The 18,710-nt window shown below is 37.7% G+C and overlaps 1 protein-coding gene across 1 annotated transcript in view; it reads left to right on the top strand.

Moving 5' to 3' along the window:
- Positions 1-18,710, top strand: part of LOC122816372 (testis-expressed protein 2-like) — a 434,050-nt gene that overhangs the window by 276,666 nt on the left and 138,674 nt on the right. Inside the window, exon 9 of the mRNA XM_044089116.1 lies at positions 15,320-15,457. Coding sequence (XP_043945051.1) covers positions 15,320-15,457 — 138 coding nt within the window. The remainder of the gene's footprint in view (positions 1-15,319; positions 15,458-18,710) is intronic.

Here is an 18,710-nt window from a genome sequence, read left to right as displayed (position 1 = left end):
GAATATTTAGCAAACTGTTCTGTCTGTCCAGCTTATTATGTTGGAAAATGGCAAGGAGCCTTGCTGAATTTACAAGCATGTATTAGCACTTAAGAAAAAAATCTAGACAATGCACTAGCAAAACATTCAACAAATTGCACTGAATTTGGCAATTTTTATTTTGTGCCATTGAACAGCTGAATGTTGATTACAGTGGAGGGACTTATGTTAATACTAATTTAGAGTGAAGAGAACTTTCGTTGCAGATTCAGTTAGATGCTGGAAAATTTCAAGTTAAATGGACATTTACAAATTAATTGCAAGCTAAAAAAAGAGAAGCAATAATTATTTTATCTTTAATTCCGAAATTATTTTTAAATGTTGTTTACATTATTTAATTCATTGATGCATAAATAAAATATGGCAGTTTTAACCATGGGTATTACACTCACATTTTATATGCACGTGTAATACCCATGGTTAATGATTCCTTTAAATGTATTTAAACTGCTCATTGGTGTTATGCAATTGTTTCAGAAATAAATATTGTGGATTAAATGATGGAAGCACTAAAACCAATAGTTTTTTTGTCATGTTTTTTTCATTTAGTTGTTTTTGTTTGACACACATATGTCACTTATTATCAAATAACATAATTACTGCATACCTTTGAAATTAATGGAGAACAGTAATTCAAAATGAAAAAAAGCATTAAAAATACACATGTAGAATATATGCCAGGGGGTGTTTTTTGCACTATATAAAATATATTGTACTGTAAGAGTAGGAAACTTGACTTTGTGAAGTGTGTCTTTGTCACTCATTCCAAAACTCACTCCCAGATCTTACCAGAAGACATTGCATGCATCCTACTTCAGACCACCACATATTTAATATAATCATCATCTTTTTTCGGCTGTTCCTGTTAGGGGTCGCCACAGCAGATCACGTTTCCATTTCTTCCTGTCCTCTGCATCTTGCTCTGTCACTCCAACCACCTGCATGTCCTCTCTCACCACATCCATAAACCTTATCTTAGGCCTTCCTCTTTTCCTGTTACCTGGTAGCTTCATCCTTAGCATCTTTTTCCCAATATACTTAGCATCCCTCCTCAACACATGTCCAAACCAACGTAATCGTGCCTCTCTGGCTTTGTCTCCAAACCTTCCAACCTGGGCTGACCCTCTAATATACTTATTCCTAATCCTGTCCACCCTCGTCACACCCAGTGCAAATCTTAACATCTTTAATTCTGCCACATCCAGCTCAAACTCCTGCCTTTTTGTCAATGCCACTGTCTCCAACCCATATAACATAGCTGGTCTCACTACCCTCTTGTAGACTTTCCCTTTCACTCTTACAGGTACTGCCTGTCATAAATCACTCCTGACACTCTTCTCCACCCACTCCATCCTGCCTGTACTCTCTTCTTCACCTCTCTTCCACACTCACCATTACTCTGAACTATTGACCCCAAGTATTTAAAATCATCCACCTTTGCCACCTCTACTCCTTGCATCCTCACCATTCCTCTATCCTCCCTCTCATTCACACACATATATTCTGTCTTAGTCCTGCTGACCTTCATTCCTCTTCTCTCTAGAGCATATCTCCATCTCTCCAGGGTCTCCTCCACTTGTTCCCTACTCTCACTACAGATCACAATGTCATCTGCAAACATCATAGTCCACGGGGACTCCTGTCTGATCTCGTCTTCAACCTGTCCATCACCATTGCAAATAAGAAAGGGCTCAGAGCTGATCCTTGATGTAACCCCACCTCCACCTTAAACGCATCCATCACTCCCACCGCAGACCTCACCGCTGTCATACTACCCTTGTACATATCCTGTACCACTCTTACATACTTTTCTGACACTCCTGACTTCCTCATACAATATCACAACTCCTCTCTAGGCACCTTGTCATATGCTTTCTCTAAGTCTACAAAAACACAATGCAACGCCTTCTGATATTCTCTGTACTTCTCCATCAACACTCTCAGAGCAAACATCGCATCTATAGTGCTCTTTCCCAGCATGAAACCATACTGCTGTTCACTAATCATCACTTCTCTTCTTAACCTAGCTTCCACTACTCTTTCCCATAACTTCATGCTGTGACTGATCAATTTAATCCCTCTGTAGTTACTACAGCTCTGCACATCACCCTTATTCTTAAAAATCGGTACCAAAACACTTTTTCTCCATTCCTCAGGCATCCTCTCACTTTTCAAGATTTCATTAAACAATCTGGTTAAAAACTCCACTGCCATTTCACCTAAACACCTCCATGCTTCCACAGGTATGTCATCTGGGCCAACAGCCTTTCCAGTCTTCATCCTCTTCATAGATATCCTTATTTCCTCCTTGCTAATCCATTGCACTTCATGATTCACTATCCCCACATCATCCAACCTTCTCTCCCTCTCATTCTCTTCATTCATCAACCCCTCAAAGTACTCTTTCCATCTCCTCAACACACTCTCCTCACTTGTGAGTATGTTTCCCTCATTATCCTTTATCACCTTTACCTGCTGCACATCTTTCCTAGCTCGGTCCCTCTGTCTAGCCAATCGGTACAGGTCCTTTTCTCCCTCCTTAGTGTCCAACCTTTCATACAACTCTTCATATGCCTTATCCTTAGCCTTCGCCACCTCTCTCTTTGTCATGCACCTCATCTCCTTATACTCCTGTCTACTTTCTTCATCTCTCTGACAATCCCACTTCTTCTTTGCCAACCTCTTTCTCTGTATACTGTCCTGTACTTCCTCATTCCACCACCATGTCTCCTTGTCGTCCTTCCTCTGTCCAGATGTGATACCAAGCACCTTTCTAGCCGTCTCCCTTACTAGCTTTGCTGTAGTTACCCAGCTATTTGGTAACTCTTCACTGCCACCCAGTGCCTGCCTTAACTCATCCCTGAACTCCACCTCACAATTACCCTTTTTCAATTTCCACCATTTGATCCTTGGTGCTGCCCTCACACTCCTCCTCTTCTTCTTGATCACCAACATCATCCTACAAACCACCATCCTATGCTGCCTAACTACACTTTCCCCGGTCACCACTTTACAGTCTCCAATCTCCTTCAGACTGACCCTCCTACATAGGATATAATCCACCTGTGTGCATCTTCCTCCACTCTTGTATGTCACCCTATGCTCCTCCCTCTTGTTAAAATATGTATTCACCACAGCCATGTCCATCCTTTTCGCAAAATCCACTACCATCTGACCTTCTGCATTCCTTTGTTTAACACCATACCTACCCATCACTTCCTCATCCCCTCTGTTCCCTTCACCAACATGCCCATTGGAATCTGCTCCAATCACCACTCTCTCACCCTTGGGTACAGTCATCACCACTTCATCCAATTCACTCCAAAATTTTTCTTTCTCATCCATCGCACACCCAACTTGTGGAGCATATGCACTAACAACATTCATCATTACACCATCAATTTCCAGCTTCATAAACATCACTCTATCTGACACTCTTTTCACCTCCAAAACACTCTTAGCATACTGTTCCTTCAGAATAACTCCTACGCCATTTCTCCTCCCATCCACACCATGATAAAACACTTTGAACCCACCTCCGATACACCTAGCCTTACTCCCCTTCCATCTGGTCTCTTGCACACACAATATACCAACCTTCCTTCTGTCCATCATATCAGCTAGCTCTCTCCCTATACCTGTCATACTGCCAACATCCAAAGTTCCGACCCTCACTACCACAGTCCTAGCCTTTCTCCTCTCTTCCTGCCTTCGGTCATGTCTTTTGCCTCTTCTCCTCCTTCGACCAACAGTAGCCCAATTTCTGCCAGCACTCTGTAGGCTAACAGTACTGGTGGCAGTCGTTGTTAACCCGGGCCTCGATCGATCCGGTATAAAAATACACATCTGCCATCAATTAAAGAGTCTCTGATTAACTCCAAATAAAGTTCAGCTGTCCTAGTAGGATTTTCCTGACATTTACTCAGTTGCCTGCTACAGCAAAAGCAGTGCTTTGCAGAGAGCTTACAAAGCATCAAAGGGATCTCATTGTTGAAAGTATCAGTCAGGAGAAGGGTACAAATAAATTTCCACAGCATTGGATATACCATGGAACACAGTGAAGACAGTCATCCAAAAGTGGAGAAAATATGGGACAACAATGAAGTTGCAAAGAACTGGAGGTCCCTCCAAAATTGATGAAAAGACAAGATGAAAACTGGTCAGGGAGGCTGCCAAGAGACATATAGAAAATGAATAGGAATTTTACCTTTCAACACAACAATGACCCCAAGCATACATCCAAATCAACAAAAGAATGGCTTCATCAGAAGAAAATTAAAGTTTTGGAATGGCCCAGCCAGAGGCCAGACCTAAATCTAATAGGAAATCTGTGGGGTGACCTGAAGAGGGCTGTGCACAAGAGCTGCCTTGCAGTCTGACAGATTTCGGATACTTTTCCAAGGAAGAGTGGGCAAATATTGCCACATTAAGATGTGACATGCTGATAGACTCCTACCCTAGAAGAATGAATTATGTAATTAAATCAAAAGATGCTTCAACAAAGTATTAGTTTAAGGGTGTGTACACATATGCAACCAGCTTATTGTATGTTTTTTATTTTTTATATTTTTCCCCTAACAGATTTGTTTGTTTTTAAAATTGTACAGGTTATAGGTCACATTAGAGGTGGGAAAAGTTTTCAAATGATTTATTGAGGTCTCATTTTTTCATATCACAAAAACCTGGCATTTTAACAGGGGTGTGTACATTTTTTATATCCACTGCATATGTGTTGTTTTGTAGAGGAGTGTGACTAATGTCAAGTGACCTTTGACCCCCGAGCCCTTAAGTGCTGAGTGATGGTCTCAGATGGAAGTGTGTATTGCAGTTAAACCTATCATAATCTCCGCAGTGATACACTTTTCTATTCTTTATATCCCACTGTCAACTTGTATTCATAACTCTAGTCTACACTAGAAGTACATACTGGGAGTGCCCCAACCTCCCTGACAGAGAATGATGAGAGGGGTAAACCTCATCTCCCACCCCCAACCCCACATGGACTCCTCCAGCAGTCAGGTCACTAATTAAACCTGTATCTTTCAGGTCATAGTCAGGGCTTTATCCCTGCATGTCACAGTGCTCACATCCTTAAGAACAGCCTTAGTAACAGTTCCTAATACACTTGGAGATAAAGTTTGAGGAGCTTCTCTCTGTACAGATTTCTTGTTTCTGTTTTCCTTTGACATTACTGGTTGTGAGTCTTGTTCCCTGGACTTCAGTATGTTCCTCTTATACAAATGTCTACTCTAGGAGCAACACAGGACCTTGGGTCAGATGCTCTGCCAACATTCAGCTTCTGGATTTGAACATTCTCACTTTTTTTGTCAGTCTTCAACATGCAAGTGTAATAGTCACTTGGAGGTTCTGTTGCAACAGTGTTTATCTCTGCTAATGTCTCCACAATTTTTTAGTTTGTATTTGTTTTCAGGCAATAGTAATCTTGTTTAAATAGACAGTTTGCTTTTCAGTCTTTTGACTGCCAATAGTTGAGCTAGTGAGAGACTAAGTCATTAAAGATGCCTCAGGAGAAACTCATTGACTGCACTTTTTTTTTTGAAAGAAGTTATAGTTATAGCTGCCACCATAACAGAGTCCTAAAAACTAGATCTTTTAGGGACATAAAACATAACTGAACTTGTACGTATCTATACTTTATGAAGTGAAGGCCCAAATAGTTCATATGCCACTGAATTTTTTTGAATTGCTTCAAGTTCTTGTATTCCAGTGTGAGTTGAAGGTCTTCTTCTTCTTCTTTTGGCTTTTCACGGTTAGGGGTCACCACAGCAGATCACCTGTCTGCTCATGATTGGCAGTGGAGTTTTACAGTGTCGAGTTGCCAGCCCGGCGCCAGCCCGGCGCCCAACCTTCCACAGAAGGCACACACATGCAGACACTCACACCTAGGGCCAATTTAGAGTGTCCAATCCACCTACAGTATGTCTTTGTGATGTGGGAGGAAACCGGAGCACCCAGGGAAACCCACATGGCCACAGGGAGGACATGCAGACTCCGCACAGAAGGCACCCCAGCTGAGGATCGAACCGGAGAACCTCTTGCTGTGAGGTGGCAACACTAACCGCTGCACCACCGCGGCGCGTGAGTTGAAGGTCTGATAGTGTTTACTGCTGCCCCTTCTCATAAGATTTTTCTGTTTTGATTGATCTTTCCATTTACATATTTGACTGAGCATTGTGTAGCCTGGACATTATATGTCTGAATTTTCATTCATACAAAAATCTTCTGAATTCATGATTTTTGTACTGCATATCATTGTCTGACTTAACATCAGATCCCCCCATCTTAACAATATAGACTTTAATGCACTAATCACAGATGTTCTTGTCAGTCTGATTTTTTCAGGGAACTTGTAATAATAATCTGCGTATATAAGAAACATAGCTTCTTTGAAATGGCACAAATCAATAGTCACTATTTTTCATAAATGTTCTGGTACTAGGCGCCAACATCTCTCCCTTTGAATTGTAATCTTACTGAATAGTGTAGATGGCAGAACTCTCTACCACTGAGCTAATATTCTTCCTCAATAAATTATATCCCTCACTGTTTATCTGCACTTTACTATTCATAGATGCAATTAATGCACTCATTCATGCATTTGTGCTCTCCTTTGGTTGGTTGATATTATTTTGTAATCTTTGAACAATAAGCCCAGGACAGAACTTATCTTTTTTTAGAAAAACAAAAACAAATTTCTCTCTCTTTTTGTTTACTCAGGTCAGCCTTTCATTGTAACATCTTTCAATAACTGCACCTGTAAGTCTTTAAGATGGAGCTGATGGAGTATCAGCTCCAGGCCCACATTCTAAAACAATAGCTTGTTTACTTTTGGCTTGATGTTCCTAAGACATACTTGGGCTGCTCACAGCATGGCAAATGGGAAGTTATTTTTTAATGTCTTTATTTTATAGGACTCTGTCAATCATTTTGGTCACCTTAATGTTTTTGGACCTCCCAGTGTGAGTCACAAAGCTTAGATAATAAAGAATATATGCAACTCTTTGCTGTCTCCTGACAGATCTGTTAAATGTTTTTAAGTAAAAAATTCTTAGGGCTGACAGTGTGTATATTTTTCTTTCATCTGGAATGATTTCAAATTGTTCTTAAGTTTATGTAGATGGTTTCACAAATTTGTCTGAGCAATGCTTGCAGCTTCTTAGGTGGTGCTTGTTGGACCTTTATAAGGGAAGAGCCAGCCAAAGGCTTAAGGATGGTTATTATTGCCAGTACACTGTAGCTTGGCAATATCAGGGAGCATCAGGTCATGGTGACCACTTAAGACCAAAGGTGATGGTATACCCATTAATAAGGTCATTCAGTGTACTCACATCTGTTACCACTTAACTTGGTGCTGACTTTTTAAAATAATAGACTGTCTGCGCTTACTTCAACACTGGACCCAACTCAAGTCTCCTGTTATATTATTCCACTTTTATATTGATAATACCACCCATTCTCTAAAATGGAGGATGCTATGTAATTAAAAACAAAGACAGAAACAACCCCTTGTCAAATACAGTGAGATTTACACAGACTTTCTGAAATTTGACTTCTGCATCATGGAGTCCTTCAGTAAGAAAGCACTGAACTAAAATACAAATGCAAAAATTGAGAACCATGAACTCCAGTGGCAAATTTACTTGAATGCTTTCCAGCCTCCCTGGCCTTAACATCATGATCTCTATCAAGAGATATCTTAATCTTAGGACACTGATCATAATTTCTACTGACTTGGATAAAACTTGCATTAACTCTAACCCTAGTCTCATACTCTGGCTTTAAATGTGAATGTGTCTGAACTTTATTGCCACAAATTTAATGGACTCCAGATTACAATAGATGACTTACTAGGGTGATATTTTAGTTATTGATCTGTGGCCATTACATTTGGGCATGTGCTTGTGAAACTGACATAATGGGACTGAAATTCTCAATAGTCATTTATCTCTCTGTTAAAAGTTATAGATGGAACTCATACCTATTTCTTACACAAACAGCAATGTAATTTCGCTTATTTAATGTCTCTACTTTAACGATGAAAGTGTTTTATGTTACATACTCTTTTCTGTTATATTGCCACTGTGATGTGACTGACTTTTTATGCATTCTATTTGTTTTCTTATAATTTACTTTGACTTTAGGGACATACATCAGTGTTAACTATGGGTCCTTTTTCATCACTCACTGTATGTAGCATATGCTTGTATTACACTATTTTAACATAAAACTCAATTTTGAGATCTTTTCATGAATTCATAAGTGCATAAATTCTAAAACTGTGTTCTAGCTATAAAGCCTTTGAGGAAGCAAACTCCAAAAATGAAGGATTGAAAGTCTCCAATACAATCCACAAGTATAAATATGTCTTAAAAATATCAGTATTAGTTGAGAAGCATACAGACATAGGTAAATTATTCCATATAATATACAATTATTGTGAAATAACATTTTGCCTTAATTTAGTTCTTTAAAATTAAGACTTTATATTTTGGTGATATCATTAGATATTATTATGATAAGATCCTTATAATGAGAAACCTCTTCCAATTTCCAGTCTTGTACAGCTATAATCTGCTTTATTGTAGCTTTACCAAAATACATCACCTAACATCAGATGCACATGTACTAATCTTACATAAATATAGAATGATTTCTTCATAATCTTTGTTACTCAATATTACAAAACTTGTTTTACAGTTATCTATGTATTTATTCAACCAAAATGATTTATTGGTATAGTAGAGAAAAACAAATTAAACAATATAGAACTGAGCCCCGAGCCCTGAGGTACAGCTCTGTGTATTTTCCTAAAGTCAGAAGTATACCCATTTAATGCCACACATTGATTTATATCTGTGAGCCAATTAATTATCAATTTGATTATAGTCCATATCACACAATATGTTGCAAATGGAGAAATGATTTAGAAAACCAAATGCTTTTGCTAAATCTAAAAAAATAATAGCATGGGAAAACCAGCATTAGTAGCTATTATGACTTGTTCATAAAAGTCTATCAAATTGGTTAATGTGGATTCACCCTTTAAGAACCCATGCTGATATACATCAGCAATTTCAGGACATTTACCAAATCAATAACACATCTCATAAAACATTTTCAAATGATGGAAGTAAGGCTCACTGACCTATAATTACTTATATCTGAGGCTTTAACTTTCTGTAATATTGGTATAATATTTAATATTTTCCATAAATTTGGTACTACAGTTATGTGTTTAAAATATTTAATGGTAGAGGTAATAAAATGCTATCCATTTTAATCATAATAGCTAGCATATTGTTTTGACATATTGATATATTGTTTATGATCTTTCTAAAGGATGTATGAATCATTGTCTTAGTTGTTTTTGGGCAGTTGCCTCATAAATTCATTTTTTATCAGATCTCTAATATTATCCAGGTTGTCATCAATACTGCAAACATGATTATTAAAAATGTAAACAATCCTACTTATATCAGTAATAACTTCAGTATTGAATTTTATTAATGAAGTATGGCTTCTACTCATTCTGAATGAATTACTGGAGCTATAATAGGCCATATTGTTTGTCCTGGTAGATAACTTCATTTCATACTCAGCCTTTTGAATTTTTAGAAGATGAAACCTTATTTAGTTTTGATTTATTGTGAGAGACAGGAAATATTTGATATAAATGAATGCACCTTTTTCTTTTTATATCATTTTATTATTTTTCTAGTCCTCCATTTAGCTAATTTTTGATTATAAGTTTACTGACAATTTTCAAATGTAGCAATCATCTCATACTTTAAAAATTGTTGCAAAACATGATATCCATCATCATCTTTATTTGTACCTAAAATCCTCGAGTTAACCTTGCGAATTTAATTTTTAATGTTTTCAAAATCCAAAAAGTCTAACCCTAAATGTTTTGACGGTGCTATAAAGATAGATTTGATTACACAGAGAAAATATCATGGACTTATGATCAGATTTGCCCAATAGATGTCCTTTTCTAGATCACTTCATATTCTTCAGGAATATTAGAGGCCATTAAATCAAAAATATTTTTGTCTCTTGTTTTCTCACTCACTATTTGTGTTAATTGGTAGAAACTTAATATATCCAAAAAAATGCCTGGCATATGGATTAGATGTGCCAAATGTATCCCAGTTTATATAAAGGTAATTAAAATTTTCCTTTAAGAGCATTCTTATGATCTAGATACTTATTTAAAATATCCCAAAACTCTTTATGAACATTCTTATCCATACTAGTGCTTCATTAACATACCACAAATCTAATTGTATAAGAATTTGAAAACATATCTATAGCAACTATTTCTCTAATATCATCGGAGAATATTACTGTTGATGGAATGGAACTATGAACCCAGATCAAAATGCCTTCATCTCTGGATTTATCTCTACTATAATAAATATTTAATGAAGTAAAACTGTCCAAGAGCACTGAAGAAAAACAGCAGGATCGATTCAACTTTATAAAACGATACTAAAACACTAAAATTACTATTTATTAACACCACATAAAAAACGATTGAGCGCTTTCTTCTCCAAAATCGGGACTTCCTCATCAAATATCTAATGAAGACCATACCTCTGTAATGGTTACATTGCTAAAACTTTCCTTACGTAATAATAGATTTAATTTGTCATGTTTATTGCCCAGACTGTGAGCATTGCACAAGTAGCATCTCATAGTATTATCAAAACCTTCTCTTCTTTGCGCCGTGCTTTTTGATACCATACAAAACTAGCTGTATTATTCTCACCAATAAAAACACTCAGCCATAATGCTTAAGTGAAGTTTATAATAACTAGACATTTTCATATCATAAATAAAGTTTTCCCAGAATTTCAGAATAGAAATATCATAAACTAAGTCCAGTTGTCTAAGCTAAGTATTAAATTAGTGCGCCTTAGTATAACAGTAATCTGTCCATCTTTGAGTAGATATTATTTCATCAAATGTTATTCATATATTACATTTTCCAGAGTTTCCAGAGCCCACAGGACTGTATATTTCATTTAATGGTGTTGACCTGAAGTCATCAGTACCAACATGCATGCAGTACCAAATGTTTATAACCAATATTATTGATTATTTTTTACAATAAGTTCAGAACATCAGTTAATTTTCAGGCCAGGTAAGGAAGAAAGCATTATTCTAAATGGATTTAAGTCAGAGAATTTTCTGATAGCCTGTTTTACTGTTGAGTCAACAAGTATCAAAATATCTTCTTTTTCCAGCACTGTAACACCATTTAATAACATTGATTTATTTTTTTTCAAAACCTCATCCAATGCTCTTCTTTTTAGTTTATTATGTTTTAATATTTTAAGTTATTCTTACAATTCTCTAATTCAGCAATAGGGTAGATGTCTCCATTTAAATCAAAAGGTGCTTCAACAAAGTATTAGTTTATGGGTGTGCACCCATATGCAACCAGCCTATTGTACTTTTTTTATTTTTTATATTTTTTCCCCTAACAGATTTGTTTGTTTTTCAATTGAATTGTACAGGTTATAGATCACATTACAGGTGGAAAAAGTTTTCAAATGATTTATTGTGGTCTCATTTTTTTATATCACAAAAACCTGGTATTTTTAACAGGGGTGTGTACATTTTTTATATCCACTGTCTGTGTGTGTGTGTGTGTGTGTGTGTGTGTGTGTGTGTGTGTGTGTGTGTGTGTGTGTCTAAACAAGTTTATAATGAATAATCTATGATGAGTTTGATTGAAACACAAAAACTACTGAAAAAAACTCATTGACAATTGTTATTAACTGCCACTAAAATCATTAGAAAAAGTAATCACAAACATAAATCAATATGCTTCATTTTTGAATACCAAAAGAAAAACAAAGAACTTTTACATGGAGGGTTTTACCCTCCCCACCCACCCATATGGGGACTCTGCTCCTACACCCTTGACAATTAAATGAAACTACAGGGCCACACAGACATGAAGAAAGGAAAAAGCCCAGGAATTCTGTTAGAGCTGATCTAATGAACTTTGACCATTATATAATTTGACCAACTATACCATCGAAAAACAATAGCGTCTCAGTTTGGGATTAAATGTGTGCAGTGATAAATCTCATATATATATATATATATATATATATATATATATATATATATATATATAAATGGGTCTACTTCAGTTTCCCAAGTTACCATAACATTAGAACCGAAATTATTGAAACGACAACAATGAACATACACATGACCGATGGTGTGCAAGCATGAAACCCATAAGATTGTAAAATGAATCAGTCTTATGGGTTTCATTCTTGCGCACAGTCGGTCTTGTGAACATTCGTAGTTATCATTTTGATAATTTCAGTTTCGATGTTATAGTAACTCGAGCAACTGAAGTAGAGTCATATCCATATGTATATGTATATATATAGATGTATGTGTGTGTGTGTATATATATATATATATGTATGTATGTGTGTGTGTGTATATATATATATATATATATATATATATATATATATATATATATATATATATATATATATATATATATATATATATATATATATATATATATATATATATATATATATATATATATATATATATATACATATATATATATATATATATATATGTATGTGTGTGTATATGTATATATGGATCTACTTCAAATCGTCGAAACCCCACATCATTGAATCCCAGATCATTGTGACAAGAATATCGAAATCGCAGTTCACTGAACCAGCAGAACAATGAAGATCTTCCCAGGAAAAGTAACCACTTACCCAAAAAGAAACAAAACATAAACCACACCATCTCTAACCTACCCAGGTGGAGGGCTACATCCTCACCCCCCCACACTACCCCAACTAAATATACAAACTCAGAGATAGTTGAGAAAAGGGCAAAGTTCACTGTCTTGCACAACAGGTTACTTACCCTGAGAAAATCTTTGTTGTTCCTCTGATCTGATGAACCGGGATTTCAATATTCTCGCCTCGATGATCTGGGATTCGATGATGTGGGATTTCGATGATGTCGGGTAGACCTATATATATATATGTGTGTGTATATGTGTGTGTGTGTGTGTGTGTGTGTGTGTGTGTGTGTGTGTGTGTGTGTGTGTGCACTCACAGACGCACAACCACTTTTGCCCATAGTGATCCTTTAAGTAATAATAACAGAATGCAAGCAACAAATTATTATGAGGCAAGTATATGGAACACTGCTGATAAATCTAAATATGGTGGCTCTGTGGCAGACTGGGATAAAACAGTGGCTGTGACTCAGATGTGTCGTGCTTAATTTATCAGGTGCTGGAAGAGCCAGCTGGGGAGGGGGCTAAATTCTAGCTCATCTATTTTAGAAGAAGGGGGATAGTTTCATGTGCTGCATTACTGGGTGTTGTAGAATGTAGCACAGGTATCATGAAGTGCATGCCCACCAAACTGTGCATCAGCACAGTGGCTGCAGTTCATGGAATGTAGCACAGGTATCATGATGTGCATACCCACCAAACTGTGCATCAGCACAGTGGCTGCAGTTCATAGAATGTAGCACAGGTATCATGATATGCATACCCACCAAACTGTGCATCAGCACAGTGGCTGCAGTTCATAGAATGTAGCGCAGGTATCATGATGTGCATACCCACCAAACTGTGCATCAGCACAGTGGCTGCAGTTCATAGAATGTAGCACAGGTATCATGATGTGCATGCCCACCAACCCGGTGCATAAGCACAGTGGCTGCAGTTCATAGAATGTAGCGCAGGTATCATGATGTGCATACCCACCAAACTGTGCATCAGCACAGTGGCTGCAGTTCATACAATGTAGCACAGGTATCATGATGTGCATGCCCACCAAACTGTGCATCAGCACAGTGGCTGCAGTTCATAGAATGTAGCACAGGTATCATGATGTACATGCCCACCAAACTGTGCATCAGCACAGTGGCTGCAGTTCATAGAATGTAGCACAGGTATCATGATGTGCATGCCCACCAAACTGTGCATCAGCACAGTGGCTGCAGTTCATAGAATGTAGCACAGGTATCATGATGTGCATGCCCACCAACCCTGTGCATAAGCACAGTGGCTGCAGTTCATAGAATGTAGCGCAGGTATCATGATGTGCATACCCACCAAACTGTGCATCAGCACAGTGGCTGCAGTTCATACAATGTAGCACAGGTATCATGATGTGCATGGCCACCAAACTGTGCATCAGCACAGTGGCTGCAGTTCATAGAATGTAGCACAGGTATCATGATGTACATGCCCACCAAACTGTGCATCAGCACAGTGGCTGCAGTTCATAGAATGTAGCACAGGTATCATGATGTGCATGCCCACCAAACTGTGCATCAGCACAGTGGCTGCAGTTCATACAATGTAGCACAGGTATCATGATGTGCATGCCCACCAAACTGTGCATCAGCACAGTGGCTGCAGTTCATAGAATGTAGCACAGGTATCATGATGTACATGCCCACCAAACTGTGCATCAACACAGTGGCTGCAGTTCATAGAATGTAGCACAGGTATCATGATGTGCATGCCCACCAAACTGTGCATCAGCACAGTGGCTGCAGTTCTACTCATGCACAGAAGTGTACATCATTCATTGAGGTGGCATTGTAGCATATGTGAGCATTAGCGTGCCATGAAGCAGTGAAGTTAGAATTAAACATAATATAAACAGCTGCTTGCATAATAGCCCTGTGTTGCTGGATTTCACTCATGAGGAATGAGTAGGCCATCTGGATTCCAGGTGGCTGATGCCTGGCATATTATGGGCTGAAAAAAAGATGTGGAAAAAATATAACACTACAAACCATTCTAAGATTCAGAGAAACTGTGAGCGTGAATTACAGATGGACAAATTAGAGAGCAAAGTAGCTTATCCACAATTTAATCCCAAATGAACATCCTTAATTGATGTTAATCATTTATGAACTCTGAGCCTGTATTACATAGTATGTTATATTTTAACAATCTTTCATTCCTTCTCTCTGTCTCTCTCTCCAAGTATATTTTGTTCAGTCTGTACATATGTTTTTTTGTTCTTTATACCACAGTTGTTTTACATTGTCACATTTTGTACTGTCATACAATTTGTTCACACTTGTTTATATTATTTCACTGTTTATATGTGTTGCATTTGCCCCAGGCTGAACCTACAATTGGTCCATAAGAATCAATGCTTTACCCTGGTAAACAAATTAAAGATTAGTCAAATACACTAATATAAAGAATTTGATTTTTCAGAACAAAACCCCGTGAGTTTATACTGGCAGACAGTGATGAAGAGTCTTCGACTGCTGGCTCCTCAGATGAAGAAGATGTGCCTTTAACAGAACCACAAGGAACTCTGGGAGATAAAATTGGTCCTGCTGGAGTTGAGAGGTAGTCTATGATTAACTCAGCCTCTGCTAGTAGTTTTATTTTCTTGCTTGATGTTTGCAGAACAAGCTTACAGTTTTAAGTTTTACTTTGTATGATGCTGTCACCCAGTTACATTACCAATAATGCACCTAACCTGAGGAAATCCCAGCATTCTTGCCATAATTATTTATTTCTCTCATCCCTGATTTGTGCTCTGATTTTGTAATGTACAATCTTAACTTCTGTTGCAGTGTCGGAGGGATGGCTCTTACAATCACTAACACAAAATTAATAACAAAACAGTAATCATATCTGATTGTTGAGGCACCAGATGTTTCTGGCAGATCCATGGAGAAAGTTACCAAATGCTGGAGTGTCCACTGAGATCTCTAGTACTTTTATAATAAGTCTTTAGTGATACCTTGTGGGTACTGAATTACTTAGGGCAGTTTGGAAGGCAACTAAAATTCTTGGTTCTGGAACCTGTAAGAAGGACTAGCTTCCCTTATTTTAACAGGAAGTACATTGGTCTCCTGGTCTTTAAGAAAAAAATATGAATTCTTGAAAAAGAAAGCAATGTGTAAATGCCTTTGGCTTAAATAAAACGTTTTTATAATAAGACTTCCTAGCAGTCTCTTCCCTATTTCTTATCAAGTAAACAAAAATAAGTGCAGCTTTCTTGGGTTATTCACTATGGGTTGATTAGTTCTAGTTTTGCATGTGACAAGAAAAGTGAAGATTGTGCATTTTGTTGTAGCAGCATAGTGTAGATTGTAGAAATCTGTAACTTATAAATAACTGCTGCTTGTCTTTAATATAATGCACCTCAGAACAGATGCCATGCTACACCTTGTGGTACATGTTGTATTGCCCTTGAATTATACTCAAGTTTGTTTCATGCTGCAGATTGGATTACATCAAACATTTCCTTGTCTTTATCAGTGATTTAACTGTAGAACCTGTTTAGCCTTCATAACAACTTTTGTTATATAACCTTGGAAGTGTTTCCCGTCTTGTGCTTATAGGTTCATAGTTGGATCCACTTTATATCGACGAAAGATCAAAATGTCGAATGCTCACATGAGTGGAAATTCAACAAGTCAATATTTATTTTTTTTTTGGATTGCAGTACAGGGAAGATTGGAATATTTGCCCTTTCCTCACTGTAGTGTGATCTCAGAGTTGGAATACATATTTAGCGGGGGGTAGCGATTTCGAGTTGCTGAATTTACGCTCATGTGAGCATTTGAAATTTTTATCTTTTGTCGATATAAAGTAGACCCCATAGTTAAGTACTAGGCTAGCTGCCATTGATGGCCATTTTAAGCCTAGCCAATTTCCCTTTTTTTAAACAAGAAACATCTTTATTAAATTATCACTTATGACATAGGCAATCATACATTTATATGAATGAAAAGAAACCATATTGGCATAATCTTAATTGCAAGAGTTACGCATCACAAACCATATTGACATAATTTTAGTTGCAAACATTATACATCACTTATAACCTACCCAATCATTATCAGTCAAACATTACATAGCTCAGTCAAATCCTGCCTTCTTTTAAACCTCATTCCTCCCCTGTATATATTGTTCCCACAATTTCCATTTTTTCCTATGTAATTTGCTCCTACCTTTTTCTAAAGATCCCAGTTTCAGTTGTTTTATCTCAGTTAATATAATCAGTACTTCTAATACAGTTGGTTTAGACTTTGATTTCCATTTTCTAGTAATCGCTTTTTTGGTAGTCACCATAATTAGACTCAGCAAGGCCTTAATATGTCAAGACAGTTCCAATTCTGCATCGTGGCTCAGAAAAATCATTTTCCTAGATACACCAATTTGCTCACCCAGTTTCTCTGATAGAGTAGCCTGCAGGGACTCTTTAAAGTCTGCCAACTTGTTATAGTCCCAGAAAATATGTTCCCCAATTATCTCTTTCTTCCTCATTACACCTCCAACATTTGCTGTCTACCTCAGGAAAATTTTCCTGGAGTCTATTTGGGGTATAAAAATACCTGTGTAAACATTCCCAATCAAAAATCCTAAATCTTCTAGATTTTGTCACACATTTGAGAGACTTATATAGGTTCATAGGTTCATACAAGGCTATCTGCCCTGGGGCAATTATAAGCCTAGCCCGATTCTGTATGGCTTACGCCACCCCTTGATTTGAGTATACTGTGCCCATTTTTAAGGTTTAGTTTACTGTGCTTCTGTCTAATAGTGACACGGGAGTAATCCCTGGGACAAACCTACGATCCCCCATCCACTTATCGAGATTCTTCTTGAAGAGATTCAGTGAGGTGCTCTGCCTCACATGAACTGGAATTCTATTCCAGAGCATAGGGAGCCTCTGGGTTATGAACCTGTCCCTCCAGCAAGTTCTATTTATTTCTGTGCTGAGGTTCAAGTCCCTCGAGCGTGTGGCTCTAAGGGATTTAGATTTACTGAGGTGGAGCATGTCCATTAATTCTGGATTTGACATAGCTTTGTATGTCAGGCATAGATCGCCTCAAGTAGGCGTGTATGCAACTGAGTAGAGCTGGAGTTTTTAACCGAGCAGTATATGGCATCAGTTTGAGACCCTTGATCCTCTTGGTGAGATACTTTTGGGGTCTTTCTAATTGCTGCAGGTGTCGGGTAAGGTACATCCCAAAAGGGGCATTGTATTCTATGATGGGCCTGATGAGGGATGAATAAAGGCACGATTACCTCTCTTGATCTAGATGTGAAACCCTTCGTGATGAGGTGGGCTATGTAGAAGGTCTTTCTAACCACTTTGGCAATTTGGTTTTCAAAGGAGAGATTGCTATCAACTTGGGTCCCCAGGTCCCTAATAACTTTCTCTGTACTTAATGGGTTTCCGCCTATGTGGTAATTTGTGGGCACATTGTTTTTGCCAAAGGGTATGACTATACATTTTTGGCATTTAGCTTTAAACCATGGCGCTGGCACCAGTTATCTGTCTCTGTGAGACCTTTTTGAAGGATGTTTGTGTCAGCTGGAGAGTTGATTATGACACCCAGTTTGCAGTCGTCTGCGAACTTGGTGAGCCATAGTCCTCCCACGTTTGCCTGTACCTTGGAAAAGTATATACCGAACAAGAGTGGTCCCAGGACAGAACCCTGTGGGACGCCACTTGTGACCGGTTTTGAGTCTGACATGGCTCCAGCAACTCTCACTCTGTGGGTTCTGTCTTTGAGCCAGTTTGCGACCCATCTTGTGACATAGGGGTTTATATTTAAGCTGGATAGCTTATCTATGATGC

The sequence above is a fragment of the Protopterus annectens genome, chromosome 12.part0 (assembly GCF_019279795.1).
Source record: "Protopterus annectens isolate FY-2018-M chromosome 12.part0, PAN1.0, whole genome shotgun sequence".
In the NCBI taxonomy this organism is placed as follows: domain Eukaryota; kingdom Metazoa; phylum Chordata; order Ceratodontiformes; family Protopteridae; genus Protopterus; species Protopterus annectens.
Note: the sequence above shows the minus strand (reverse complement) of the source record. Positions and strands in the feature narration are given on the sequence as shown.